We start from the raw sequence: 13,084 nt of genomic DNA, 5'->3' as shown, positions 1-13,084 counted from the left end.
CATAATTTGATGTGTTTGGCATTGAATTGTTTTTATTTAAATTTTGGGGAGGGTTTCTTTAGTCCAGTATAGCAGACACCATATAGAGTACTTGTTATGTATTATTTAATAAAGAAGGATGTATAGTACCCATCGTCAGTAAGAGATGCCTGGCTGTCATAAGCAGCATCCTTTTCTGTATTGCCTGTAAATTTGCCTGTCTGTTGTGCTTCAATCTATAAGAAAATAATAGAAATCAATGATCAAGGAAAGTCTACCATTACATATTGAAAACTGAGCTGAGATTATTTTAACTTAATTGATAAAGATTCAAGGCTCCATTTAATTGTGGGGCTTTGCTCAGGGTATTTTAAAGATGTCATTTTTGTTACACTGCAATTCTACTGATAAAAAGTTTGTTATTAATACTGTATTTTCCCAAAGGATAGAATTAAACAACCATATTAATAGACTACCTGTATGACTTCTGCTTTTGGCGGTTGCTGTACCATACCTGGACCAACAACATATTGCTGACCTAACGAGGTAGGCTGCTGACCACTACCTGGTTGGCTGTACTGTACATTTCCTTGAACATACTATATTGAAGATCAAGAGTTTGTAGTTAAAGTACACTCAGTAAAAAATATCAATTAAACTAGATTTTAATTTGTTGCCGTGACAAATTGTAGGTCCATTATTGAAACAGAATTTTTTTTAATGATTGCAAGGTGGAGAAATATACATGTTAATATTAAATAAAAAAAACAAATACTAATAAATAGTTAAATATACATTTCAAAATGTATGGAAAATATAGCTGGAGTTAGAACATTGCTGATATGGTGAAAAGCTTGAAATAAATAAGTATAAAACACAGACACTGAAAAAAAAATGAACTTGTGTTAAGAACCTCCTTTAAAGGGGCTAATTTAGTACCAATGCATGTTACAGAATAAGGGTGAAAAGATAAGAGCTTTACTGTTTAAATTCATCATTTGGTTTTTAACTGAAGGCACAGTTGTCTAAACATGTGATTTACTAAACTAGCGTTTTATACAATGTATTCCGTCAGGCTAAAAGACAATGCTACTAAAAGTCTGTGGATGAGTCATGTGACAGTTGCAAACAATGGTGGAAATGGAATACACACAATTCAACTAACGTCATCTAACAAACACTTGGTTCAGTTCCTTTAACAAGCTCACATTTACTTATTCAACTGTGATTTAAAGCTTTTTTAATTTATTGAGATTAAAAAGAGAAAAATTAGGAATGTAACTAATGTTCTTCTATGAGATCACAGTGATTGGGCTTTTTAATAGTATGTATACATACATTCTAGAGAGCAAGAGGTGGACAACAAATGCAATAATGTGAAGTTCCTATCAATGCTAGGTTATTAATATCACCTAACTTTGTTCCTCTGTTCTCATTTTTAACCTACATTTACTAGACAACAAGTGATGGCAAATCTCAAGCTAGTTAGCCTAATTGTTTAGTTTTAAAATAAATATGATTTTTAAGAAAGTGTATACATGCTTTTGTGACATAATAAGATTAATTTATCATGCTATAATAAGTGATAGCAAAATCTGGTGTAAACAATCCACTATAGTATAAATAGCAGGTTGGTGATTGTTATTTTGTCTACAAGCTGTTGTTGTAGAAGTAGGCTTGTCAGAGATATTAAGGCCATCAAACAACAGCTTGTGTTAATGACATCATAAATGTATTGTTGTAGTGATAATTGCTATTGTTTACACTTAGATGATGATGTCATAACACCATGTGACAACAGACATCGCCAACAATTTGAACAAATACAGAAAGTGTACTAAAGAAAAGTATAATCATATATACATAATAATTAAAGTTTGATGTGCCTATATATGGTAGTGCTATGCTTAAATATGGTAGTGATATGACATCATCATGTCCATATATGGGCACATCACATTTTTTTGACACATAAAGTTTGATAGTGTAGACATAGCTTTAGAAAAAAAATTAGTATAACTAGAAACATTTCTGATAAATTTGTCAAAGAAAAATGTTAGTACCATAAAATTACAGTTCAAATACAACATTATGTTTTGGGTCAAGGGTTAATTTTACACATGCCTTGAATGTTGGAAATCGTGGGTGCATATGTAGAGGCGATACTCCTGGTGACGGTGACCTCAAGCCTAGGACCTCAGGCTGGTAAATGCTCTAAAAATACATAGGAAGAATACAGTGAATACAAGAAAAAGAATTCATAGCAAGAAATCTCCATAGAAAAAAAAAACAAATCAATAACTTTCTAAGTTAACTAAGCTATAATGTAATATATCGCACTGCACAGTATGTTGGTCTGTCTAAAATGAAAATGAAAAACAAATTATCAGATGTTTTAAGCACTCATAGAATGTTATTACAATTTCCACAAAATTAAAATTTAATTTGTTTAATTTTCTGGATCGTTTGATGCAAGGTCAATCTATCTTTCACTCCATGTGACCATCTTAGGTCAAGCTAAACTACAGCAATTTGCATTATACTGATCTAAGAAAATGGGTTTATAACCTCAATAAAATCTTACTTAAAATTGACATGGCATTTACAGAGGCTTAAAGTTTGTGATAATGGCACAATTAAAATAATTCAAAACAACCAGAATTTTTCATTGCTCTAATTTTTACAAATTATTTCCTAACCCTATATTTTCTTTAAGATCATCTACATTTCTTAATGTTCATGAATATATAGGCTTAACAAATGAATCTATTGAATGCTGGGATACTAACACACATGTAACACTAGGGTAATTAATGTGCACCAGAATGTATGACTCATTAGTATGTGCCTTTGTACTAATGTGCTATTTCCTATGTTACTTCTTTATGTTATACACAAAGTGGTGTAGGCCTATGACAAACCACTATAAATATATTTGCACTTGGGTGGGTGAACGTAGTGTGAAAAACTAACATACAATGGGAAGGGGAAAGAGTTGCAAGGTATAGTATTAAAGTACATGTTGGTGATTGAATAACATACACTGGGAAAAGTGTTGGAGGGATCAGTGTTTGCAATATAATGTATGTCATCTGTCTGGCCTGTGGTGATTTTGAGGTTTTTATCCCATAAACTAGCTAGACAAGTTAAGACCTTTATTCCAAAACAAGTATAGACACAATGTACGATTGTTATTGTCTCTTTTTAAATAATTAAAACATCCAAAACGACAATGAACCTGTCCCAAACTGGTTAAGTTGGTAAATTTTTACGGAGAATGGTATATCATTATTTAACAAACCCAAATGACAAGTAAAATAAGTCTGAACCTGTGTCATTTCCTGTCTGACAAATTGACCCTGTTTTTATTAAGGGTAAAAATACTTCTTTTTTTTTAAGATTCCAGTATGTTGGAGCTATTATATATTAATTATAATTATAAACTGCTTTTTTAAATGTTTGTTACAATTCATGTACAAATTTGTAAAAATAAAGAAAAGTAGTTTAGATTTTGATAACTCGATCAATAGCTTTTTAATGAGTTTTTAATTAAATCTGATGCTACTATAAATCGCAGAACACTGAGATGAAAATAGTTTTAATCAGGTATATACACAAACGAAAACAAACTTTGACCTTTGTTCAATTAAAAACTCCTTTCGTTCCAATTGTCTAATGACATGTATGTAGGTAAGCTTATTGATATATTCTTTGATGACTGGCACATCATTTTTTTTTTCTTTGAGTGATGGTGAGTCAGAGGTAGACATTTCCTGGGTCATTTTAAGAGGCAGCTGACAATGAACATCTCTTGCATGCTAAAGGGGCAAGGGTAAAATTATTCAACCAGTTTCAAAATACGCATCCTATTTGTTACATATCTTCTTCAAAATCCTGTTAAAAATAATATTAACATTTTCCAAAAATGTGTACACTTTGGATAAAACTGTTTATTCAATCCAAAAGCTGGATAATCAATTAGGTATTGGTGGTACTGTCCTGGTATTATAGAAATTCTATTAAGGTGCTGTATAAAACTATATATACTATATTAATTATTATATAATCTGTATGGGTTTGAGCAACCTCCTATATAAAGGTTCTATATTGTTGAGACTTTAAACTTTAATTTTAATCTACAAATCAATTAACTTCAGGTGAAGCAAGCACATTGAAATCTACTATTCTATTATAGTGCCAATAAAATATTAGCCATTAGACCATCTTGTTGCTAATTAACAACCAGGAGGGCAGATACCAGCTGTACATTAATTTGTATTAGTGCATCATTAATGTCCTATTGGGCAAGTCAGGTATGGAAATGAATTGGAATGATACATTAAGAATGTTTATAACAATAATAAGCATATAATGAGTTGTCAAGAATAACAGAAAATATATTAAAAACTATGAAATTATGTCCAGTTGGATCTAATAAATATTCTGTAACTAGTGACCTCATGGCATGATGACATCACAAACAAACAACCTCATGACTTCTATTCTAATAATATGTGACCAATAAAATACCAGTTAATATCATTCACCAAAAAAAGCATTATCAAAAATAGCTGATTGTCACTTTATGATGAAATCATAATATGTGACCTATTGGTGGTATGATGTCATCATGTGTCAAGACCACCAACAATATCAATACCATAACCTAGCTACCCCAGTTAACAGTGCGAGTGTCCTGTGGTACACAGTATACATTGCTGTGTTACGCAATCAGAACTGTAGGCTATGGCGTTTGAAGAAATGTAATATAAACATTGAAAGCCAGACACAGTGGGAAAGTTGATAGTTGATAAGATGAAATATACTGGTGTTGGTTCTCTACTTTTTAGCTTTTAAGTATTGTAATATATCATGTACTAACATTCTAATTTTTAAAATGTAAAGTTATAAGGCTGAAGAAATCAAAAATAAAAACAAAATTAAACTTTCTGAAAAAGAAATGGAATAAATTCAATAATATGAATATTTTTCAATACCTGTTGAAACTGTTGATTTGTAAATTGAAACTGCTGTGGCTGTTGCTGAAACTGCTGTGTCTGTTGTTGCTGAAATTGTTGTGTTTGTTGCTGTTGCTGAAACTGTTGTGTTTGTTGCTGTTGTTGCTGAAATTGCTGCGTCTGCTGTTGCTGGAATTGTTGTGTTTGTTGCTGTTGGAACTGCTGTGTCTGTTGCTGCTGTTGTTGGAACTGTTTCTGCTGAAACTGTTGTGTCTGTTGCTGCTGTTGAAACTGTTGGTTCTGTTCTGCATATTGCACTTGGTCACTTGGTGGGTAGTTGCCTGACTGAGCTTGCGTGGTTTGCTAAAAGAAAAGGTAGCTGTTTTAAGGTATGTGTTTGTTGTAGCCAGAACGTTTGCTGTTCTTGATTCAGCACTTGTTTACTAGTAGTTGCCAAACAAATTAAACTAGAAAAGAGGAAACAAAAACAATGTTGTTAGTGTATATGAATATTGAAACTAAACTATAAGCCGTCTTTGTCGTTTTAATTAATCTTTATAATGCAAAAAGGGTTATCTGAAAATAATAGATATCAATGAAAAATTTTTTTGGATGATATTGATAATGCAAAAGTTTAAATAAAAAGTTCAAAAGTTGTGTATCATTTTATGTAATGCTTTATATATTAATAATTTACACAGCATAAATTAACATGGCTTCAATAATTACTATTCAATGCATAAACTTGTCTTGAATATGTTGGTAGCAAATGATTAAATATGGTAAATTCAATTCAGACCATGGATCAATAATTTTAGCCCCTAGCAACACACGATACGAACTAACCGACAAATATATCAATATTTAAGGCTGGATATTGCTTATATTTTACCGTGGCAAAGTTTATCAATATGTTTATGAGATGACATCATCAGAAAGATGATTAGGTTTCTTTACATATGAAATTGCAAAAAATAACTTGTATGTTAAATGAACACAAGGAGAGCTAAATCTAGGCTAGTAACACATTTTAAATTAAAGATTAAAGATCAGAGATATCATTTTCCTTTCACATTTTACATACACATACCCTAGAGGAATATTCTCACAAGATCTGTACTAATTTCATGATAATTCTTTTGCCTCCTGTAACAGTAGATTTTTTTTTCTATTGATTATACTGTATATTCTATATACTAAAATAAGCTAGGCCAACTATACAATCAATGCTGCACTATGAGCTATTACTTCATTCATCAAATCTATCAATCAATGGCCTTCCTTTATGCGAGTGTCACCAGTACTATTATTAGTAGTTGACCAATATGAACACATGTTCACAAAGTTATTTTAAATATATATTTGTCTGTTAGTTAGACACTACAAATGTGAATTTGTTATATGATATATCAGAATACATTGCTCAAAGTTCACAATTACATGGCTAGATGACCTGCCCCAATGGACTAGTTCGCAAAATATATTTTACTAACCAAAGTGCCACTTGGCTTGCACCATAAAGTTAGAATACATGTTAGCTCCAGATATTGTGAGATCTTATGCTAATTTTAACTAGCCTAGCTCGGTAGAAGTAGGCAGGCTAGCACATAGTGTGTTTAAATACATAGCATACTACAATAGTCCCTGATTTATGCATGTCAAATGGTGCTTTTCTCAATGACTCAATAATGCTATGTAAATGTATTATGATACAATGTTGAAAATCAATCAAGGAAACACAGTTGAGACCCTTGAGGGCAGCTGTTACCATGGAGCATCGCCGATCAATCTGGTCAGCAGACAGAATCTGTTTTTAGAATATTCTGATAACATTTTTATGCAATTCAGTTTCATCATAATCTATTTTAAATTCAGTTCATTTCAGAATAATTTCATAGATATTCATAAGCTGAAAGAAAAACACATCTTGAAACTCGCCTTTTTACAATACATTTTTCTTAATTTGTTAATCATTTTCACTATTTTTTTTGATAAAGTATTGTCAATAATTAATATTAAAACCCAATGTATTTTACTTCTGCCAAATTGTATTACCTGTGGTATAGTCTGCGACGCGTTTTGTTGGTAGGGCTGGTTTGCAAATTGTTGAGAGCCGGACCGTTGACACGTGTTTGGCACAAACGACTGTGATGATGAATGGCCTTTGCTGGAGTGATCCACTGACCCTCCCATACCACTATCAGAGGTAGCAGTTGATTCAGCTGCAAAATACACATAAAATATTGGTTATATTACTGTGAATCTATATAAGGTCATTATTTAATGTTATGCATAACAAAGGTCATAGGTTAACAATCCTGGTTGGGTCAAATATCTTGATCTTCAATTTCAAGTTTTATCATGTCTTTAAATTGACAGTTAAGCAGTAAATTCTTAACATTCTAAGTAATTACAATCTAATAGGTTTGTCAATATATAATATTCCAATATTCATCTGCAGTACAGTTAAAAATTACATCTCTGGCTAAAAAATAGAGATTATTTATAATAACGCGTCTACAATATTCTGGGTGAAGAAAGGGGTCCATCCGAAAATATTTAACAAAAAGATGGTTGATAAGTACCCCGACAAAACTCTACGGATGCGAATGGAAATGACACGTTTAAAATGGGGGTAGACAAACCATTTCCAAATCTTTAAATCCCTTTAAATATTCTATCACGTGTCTGGACATACGACCTTAAAATTTACACTTACAGTATTATCTTATTACAAAATATGACACTTAACAAACTGTGAATATTCATGATTCTGGATTTACTCAACGCGATTTCCTGTCACGCATACAACATATTGTTATTAACTCATCAACAAACTTAGTTAAAATATAATATTAAGTTTTGAAATCCTTGGTTGTTATTTAATGAGGTGGAATATTATTTCTATTAATAACTCTTTATTAAATTCAAAAAATATATATGTACTTATCGGTATCCAAATGATGAAAATTAGTTGTACTTAACGGTATCCAAAAGATGAAAATTAGTTTTCCGTCATTACTAAATGATTTTTTGTTTGTTTTGTTTATGGAACAAAAAAATGAAGTCTTAACAAATTTAATATAATCATTTTTGCTAACAATTTCACATATAATCCAATCCACTTGCAATGAAATATTGAAGTTTGACTTCAAAATAGTAATGTACTATTATATAAATATGCCTTTTTTAAACTAATCCGTTAAATGTATAGTTTAATACTTTTAATTGAGAAATATCATAAACTTGTCAAAGAAAAATTTAAGTTTTTAATTTTTTTTTATAGAATTAATGTTGTTTAATTTCATGTACTGCAATAAAAATATGTTCAGCTTGACTTGATGATAATCAATCATATTATTACCATAATAAATGTGCCATTGAACTAAGCCGATAATTATATATTTATAGTTTATCCTGATTTTTGTAATGAATTGTACAAATTCAATTAACACTTTCTATTGTCTGTAATCATATAATCTTGCAAGTTTCCTTTACAATTTCTTTGACCAAAACTTTTCTTGGACGGTCAATTAATTTTCAACCAAGACCGAGAAATATGAACTATGCCCAACGGTCAACTTTCTAAAAACTAAACACCCTCAGCTGGTCCAAAGTGTCCAGTTTTCTGTATGTCTGATTTTAAATTATTCAACTGTAGAATTAATATATATGATTGTTTTTTTTTACATGTACAGTCATTAGTATTTTTATAGTAATTACTACCAAGGACATCCTATTAAAATATGAAAAAGCAATTTTACAAAAACTAATTGGTAATTACCTAGTAATTCTCATCAAACAAGACAGAAATTATGATAATAAGGTTAACTTATTTTTTTTTCTTTCAATAAAATTAATTTTAAATTTTGTTTACACATGAATTCGATTTGAAACTAAATTTAACCCCACTTTAATAAATAAGACTATGTAAATATATTATTAGAGAGATAAAAACAAGTTATTGGCTGAATTCTATAAATAAAACAATTCTATTTTAAAAACCTACACAATTAGTTTTATTTTAGAATAAGACATCATTATTCATTATAATAATCATTAGGTACATTTTATTTCTGCAAAAGTACATTCTGAGGCTTCTAGCACTTCCATTTGGGATCATTATTAGGCCGGGTCTTTTGAACATAATCATTTCTTTAAGCTACTATCGGCTTCTAATTAGTTTTATCATCAATGTTCAAATCGATGTCGGTAAGTGTCCTCGAAGGCTTGCACAGTACATTCAATGAGGCGAGGTGCTACTGTGTAATAATTCAAATCTTATTAATATTAGGTCGGGTATTATAAACAAACGCTTGTTTCCCTAGGCTGCAATTGTGTTTAATAATTAGCAAAGCTTTAATTCGAATTTCACTGCCATATGTCATGTGCAGTGTATAGAATTCATATTCATGGTAGTGTGCATTATGCAATAGCTTGTTGTCATATGCCTTGACGGCAGGTGATTCAATCTGTAAACAACATTATAATCTTGGAATTCTAAGGTACATAAATTTGTTTCTGTTCAGCGTTATTGGAGATTAAGCATTTAGGTAGCAAATTTATGTTGTTAAAAGTTAAGTTAAAATCTTGATTCTAGTTAACAGATTCGTCAAGCTTTTTTTTCCTTCCTTACACTACCAATACCGAACATCACCAATTATGGTCTGTTAAAATAAATAAAATTCTAAAGTACTTCTACTAAGAGCAACAACATTCTGACAATATTAAAAGCTAGTGTTACACTCATCAACTCTTGGTATGTTATATAAGCCCTGTAAAATGTTATGGTGCAAAATAGCCAGAAACATTTAAGAGACTGCAAACAATTTTGGTTTGAAAAAAGGGTATGGAACGCAATGCTAATTTTTGCAGGCTATGTTCTTGATTTATTAACACCATAAGAATTTAGTGGTTATGATAACTGTTTTAGTGGTATGCGACAATAGCCTGTAAATTAACAATGCTCTAATAGTGATGACTCAAGCAAGTTGGTGAATCATTCTTATTCCTTAGTCTATTATGGAAAGTAATGCCACAGTTCAGTTAATAAATAAATGGTATGCAACTGAAAAAGACGATTAACTTTTCAGTCAAATTGACTATGGAGAGCTTTACGGCGAAAAAATGAAAAATAACAAAATAACGAAAGAAAATAATTATGCATACCATCAGCATCTCGTTCGTGTTTTTCTATACGGTCTCTCTCCTGTCGATCTTGTTTTTCTTTCTCCAGTCGTTCCTTCTCTTGTTTTTCTTTGTCTTTCTTCTCATGCGTCTTTTTTACTTGTGCTAGCCTTTCACGTATACTCCTTGCTACGGTCTTCTGATCTTCTTCATTTAGAAATCCTGACTTCACCTAAAAATAAAAATATTTTGTGCGTAATAGAAATATATTGGTCTATTTCATACACACAGCAAATTGGTAGATGATTTTGAATAAAATATAATGCTATCTAGAATTTAATTCTTAAAATATTAATTGAAAATTACAATATGCAGATTACATTATATAACCAGATTATACATAAATAACGCATATTCAAATTACAATAGGATTAACATGTATAAATAATAATAATAATTATGTAAATGAAAAGTGTTAAGTGAAGACCAACCCATATTGTTGTAATTTACTTTTTTTTCAGTCATTTTAAAGGGTGGGCAGGCCTCAGAGAAAATACAGTACATCACAGCAGAATAACAATAATAACAACTTATTTTATCCTGTCCTGTTTAAAATGACAACCAATCAATCGTCACACTAATAACAATGTTTTTGTATAAAATTCAAAAAAATTTGTAGATTAATAGTTACCGGTTTTCATGAAAATACTTGTGTAACAAATTTGTTTTTTCGTAGCACAGTAAATACTGCAATTACATCGTTTGATTTTTCTCAGACTTAATTTTGAGTTAATCATTTAACTTATAGTGTATTTTAATTTGTCCTCTATCCTCTAATTCTATCTCATGAAATTTAGAGATCACATCTGATGAATATACTGTAATAATTATTTGATTTTATTTGCTAGCTCATTGTTTCCAAAAAAAGCCAGAACGCTCCAGAAGTGGTCTCTCATTAAAGAGAGGTAAACCATTTTTTTAAATCTAAATTTCAAAACATACAGTTTTTATGATTTCTTTGTATATAGGATCAAACTATAATAATTTATGATCTACAGTATATTAGCATATTAATCAAATTTCTCAGATGTTCTGTAGTCAGATCATTTCAATAAAACTTGCTGGTATAAAAAGCATCTGATTAAAAATTATTATCATTAGATGTATTGTTAGATCTTCAACCATAAAGAAGGCCGAACAACACTAAAGGGCCACTTGGCTAATCAATCACAGTTTTGGTCGAAAACAAGTTTTTCCTTATCATCTTTCAATACATGAAAATGTGGTGCGTAAAAACTTCTGGTATTAATATGTAAAAGACAAATATATCTATGACTTCACTATATTTGGCTAAGGTTTTGACTGATTTATTGCAAAAATGTGTTTCTCAACTACTTTTTCAAATCTTTTTAATAATTGCACAACTACAGTATGACAGAAAAAAAAACTACAGTACTCTTCCATCATCCATATCTACAAATAATTATATTGAGGTAATAACATCCAATTAAAAATGTTATTTTATTTTTGCACGATATCCAAAGGTTAAATTAATGAGGCGGACAGAAAAAAATTGATAGTTAAGATATTTGACAGATGAGCGCACACACAAACGCAAAGAAGTTCCGTTTTAACAAATGAGAGTCAAGATAAAGTATTGTAACTATTTTTTTTTATTTTATAGTATTGAGGACATTTACTTTAATGGGTGAATAAACCAAGTCAAGTGATTGAGGCTAAAAAGGACAAACACTGTAAAATATTTCAGGAATTTCTAAAGCTTTTGCAACTAGTTTGTAGCATAAAAAACAAAGCGTATAAAATCCCTTTATCTGATATATTTGGGGCAATAGCTGCCACATCTTCGTGTTGACATTCACTCGTCCCTACAAACTTAGGGAAAAATTTTATTTTAAAATTTTGTTTAGCAATATTGCTAATCAAACTGATTTTTAAGTTGAGATTGAGTCTGTATTGTATTTGAGGTTGTTTTGTATAGGTTTTTGCTATGCTACACTGGCGAAATTATGCATTGAAACTTCATTAAAACATTAAAATATATAGTGTATTTATATACTGTATTTACAAATTACATACCGTATAAAATATTGTTAAAATTGTGTTTTGTATGTGCACGGTCCCTGGGAAGAACAACCATGTGTTGCTCAAGACCTCTGTGGTTAAATAAAGTTGAATTGAATTATGTGTTACACAGTACCTAACCTAAGAGCAATGGATTAATATCTGAACAATATACATTCTAGCATGGTCATTCGAAGATTATAAATATCAGCATTTTGCTTTTTACACAACCCTGTATCACGTAATTACCATGTGTTATGGGAGACATTACTGCCTGGCATGGTTAACAAACCACCTGATTTACAAATTAATATTCCGCTTGTCAAAAAGGCAAAAAAAAAAAAAGAAAAAAAAAAAGGGGCGATATATCTTGAATGAAAGTAAACTATACAACAACACCATTTTCTACAATTTCTAATTTCTTCCAATGATTGAATGAACCAACAACTTTGAATTAGATCAAGTAATCACATTTTAAGACAAAGCAACATTACTGTACACAAGTAGTTTCTACTAAACAATCAAACTAGAACTATACTTTGCAGTACAGAAATTTTGGCCCAGAGGTTAAGAAGAACGACTGTATAGGTATGATTAAAAACAGAATATGATGTAGGTTAATGTAAGGTCAAACTAATGCTACAGGCAAATTGTAGGGGTATTTAGCAATAGTTAAGCAGTTTCCTAAAAATAATTCATAGATGAATAATATGATAATGTTGACAGTCATAATTATTGGCGAAATGTAGAGAATGGTAGTACTAGTAGTTAGATTGTGTAAGATGATGCCTGCCTAAGGGTACAAATAACTGGTAAGGATGGCATTGTAAGATAACATATAATGATGAAGAAAGGTGATATATTAATTTATCAATTGATAATAAAGATGATAATAATCTTGAATATACTTTATACTCAATGCTAAGATGTTTAAATTA

At 30.4% G+C, this 13,084-nt stretch overlaps 1 protein-coding gene across 1 annotated transcript in view; it reads right to left on the bottom strand.

Annotated features, from left to right (window-relative positions):
* Window positions 1–13,084, bottom strand: part of LOC140058920 (uncharacterized) — a 40,000-nt gene that overhangs the window by 9,088 nt on the left and 17,828 nt on the right. Inside the window, exons 7-11 of the mRNA XM_072104708.1 lie at window positions 10,107–10,296; window positions 6,993–7,159; window positions 4,977–5,300; window positions 456–578; window positions 130–215 (exon numbers count right to left, since the gene is read on the bottom strand). Of these exons, the coding sequence (XP_071960809.1) occupies window positions 130–215; window positions 456–578; window positions 4,977–5,300; window positions 6,993–7,159; window positions 10,107–10,296 (890 nt within the window). The remainder of the gene's footprint in view (window positions 1–129; window positions 216–455; window positions 579–4,976; window positions 5,301–6,992; window positions 7,160–10,106; window positions 10,297–13,084) is intronic.

Source organism: Antedon mediterranea, chromosome 9 (assembly GCF_964355755.1).
Source record: "Antedon mediterranea chromosome 9, ecAntMedi1.1, whole genome shotgun sequence".
Taxonomy (NCBI): domain Eukaryota; kingdom Metazoa; phylum Echinodermata; class Crinoidea; order Comatulida; family Antedonidae; genus Antedon; species Antedon mediterranea.
The sequence above is the reverse complement of the archived record's forward strand: the minus strand, read 5'-3'. Positions and strand labels throughout refer to the sequence as shown.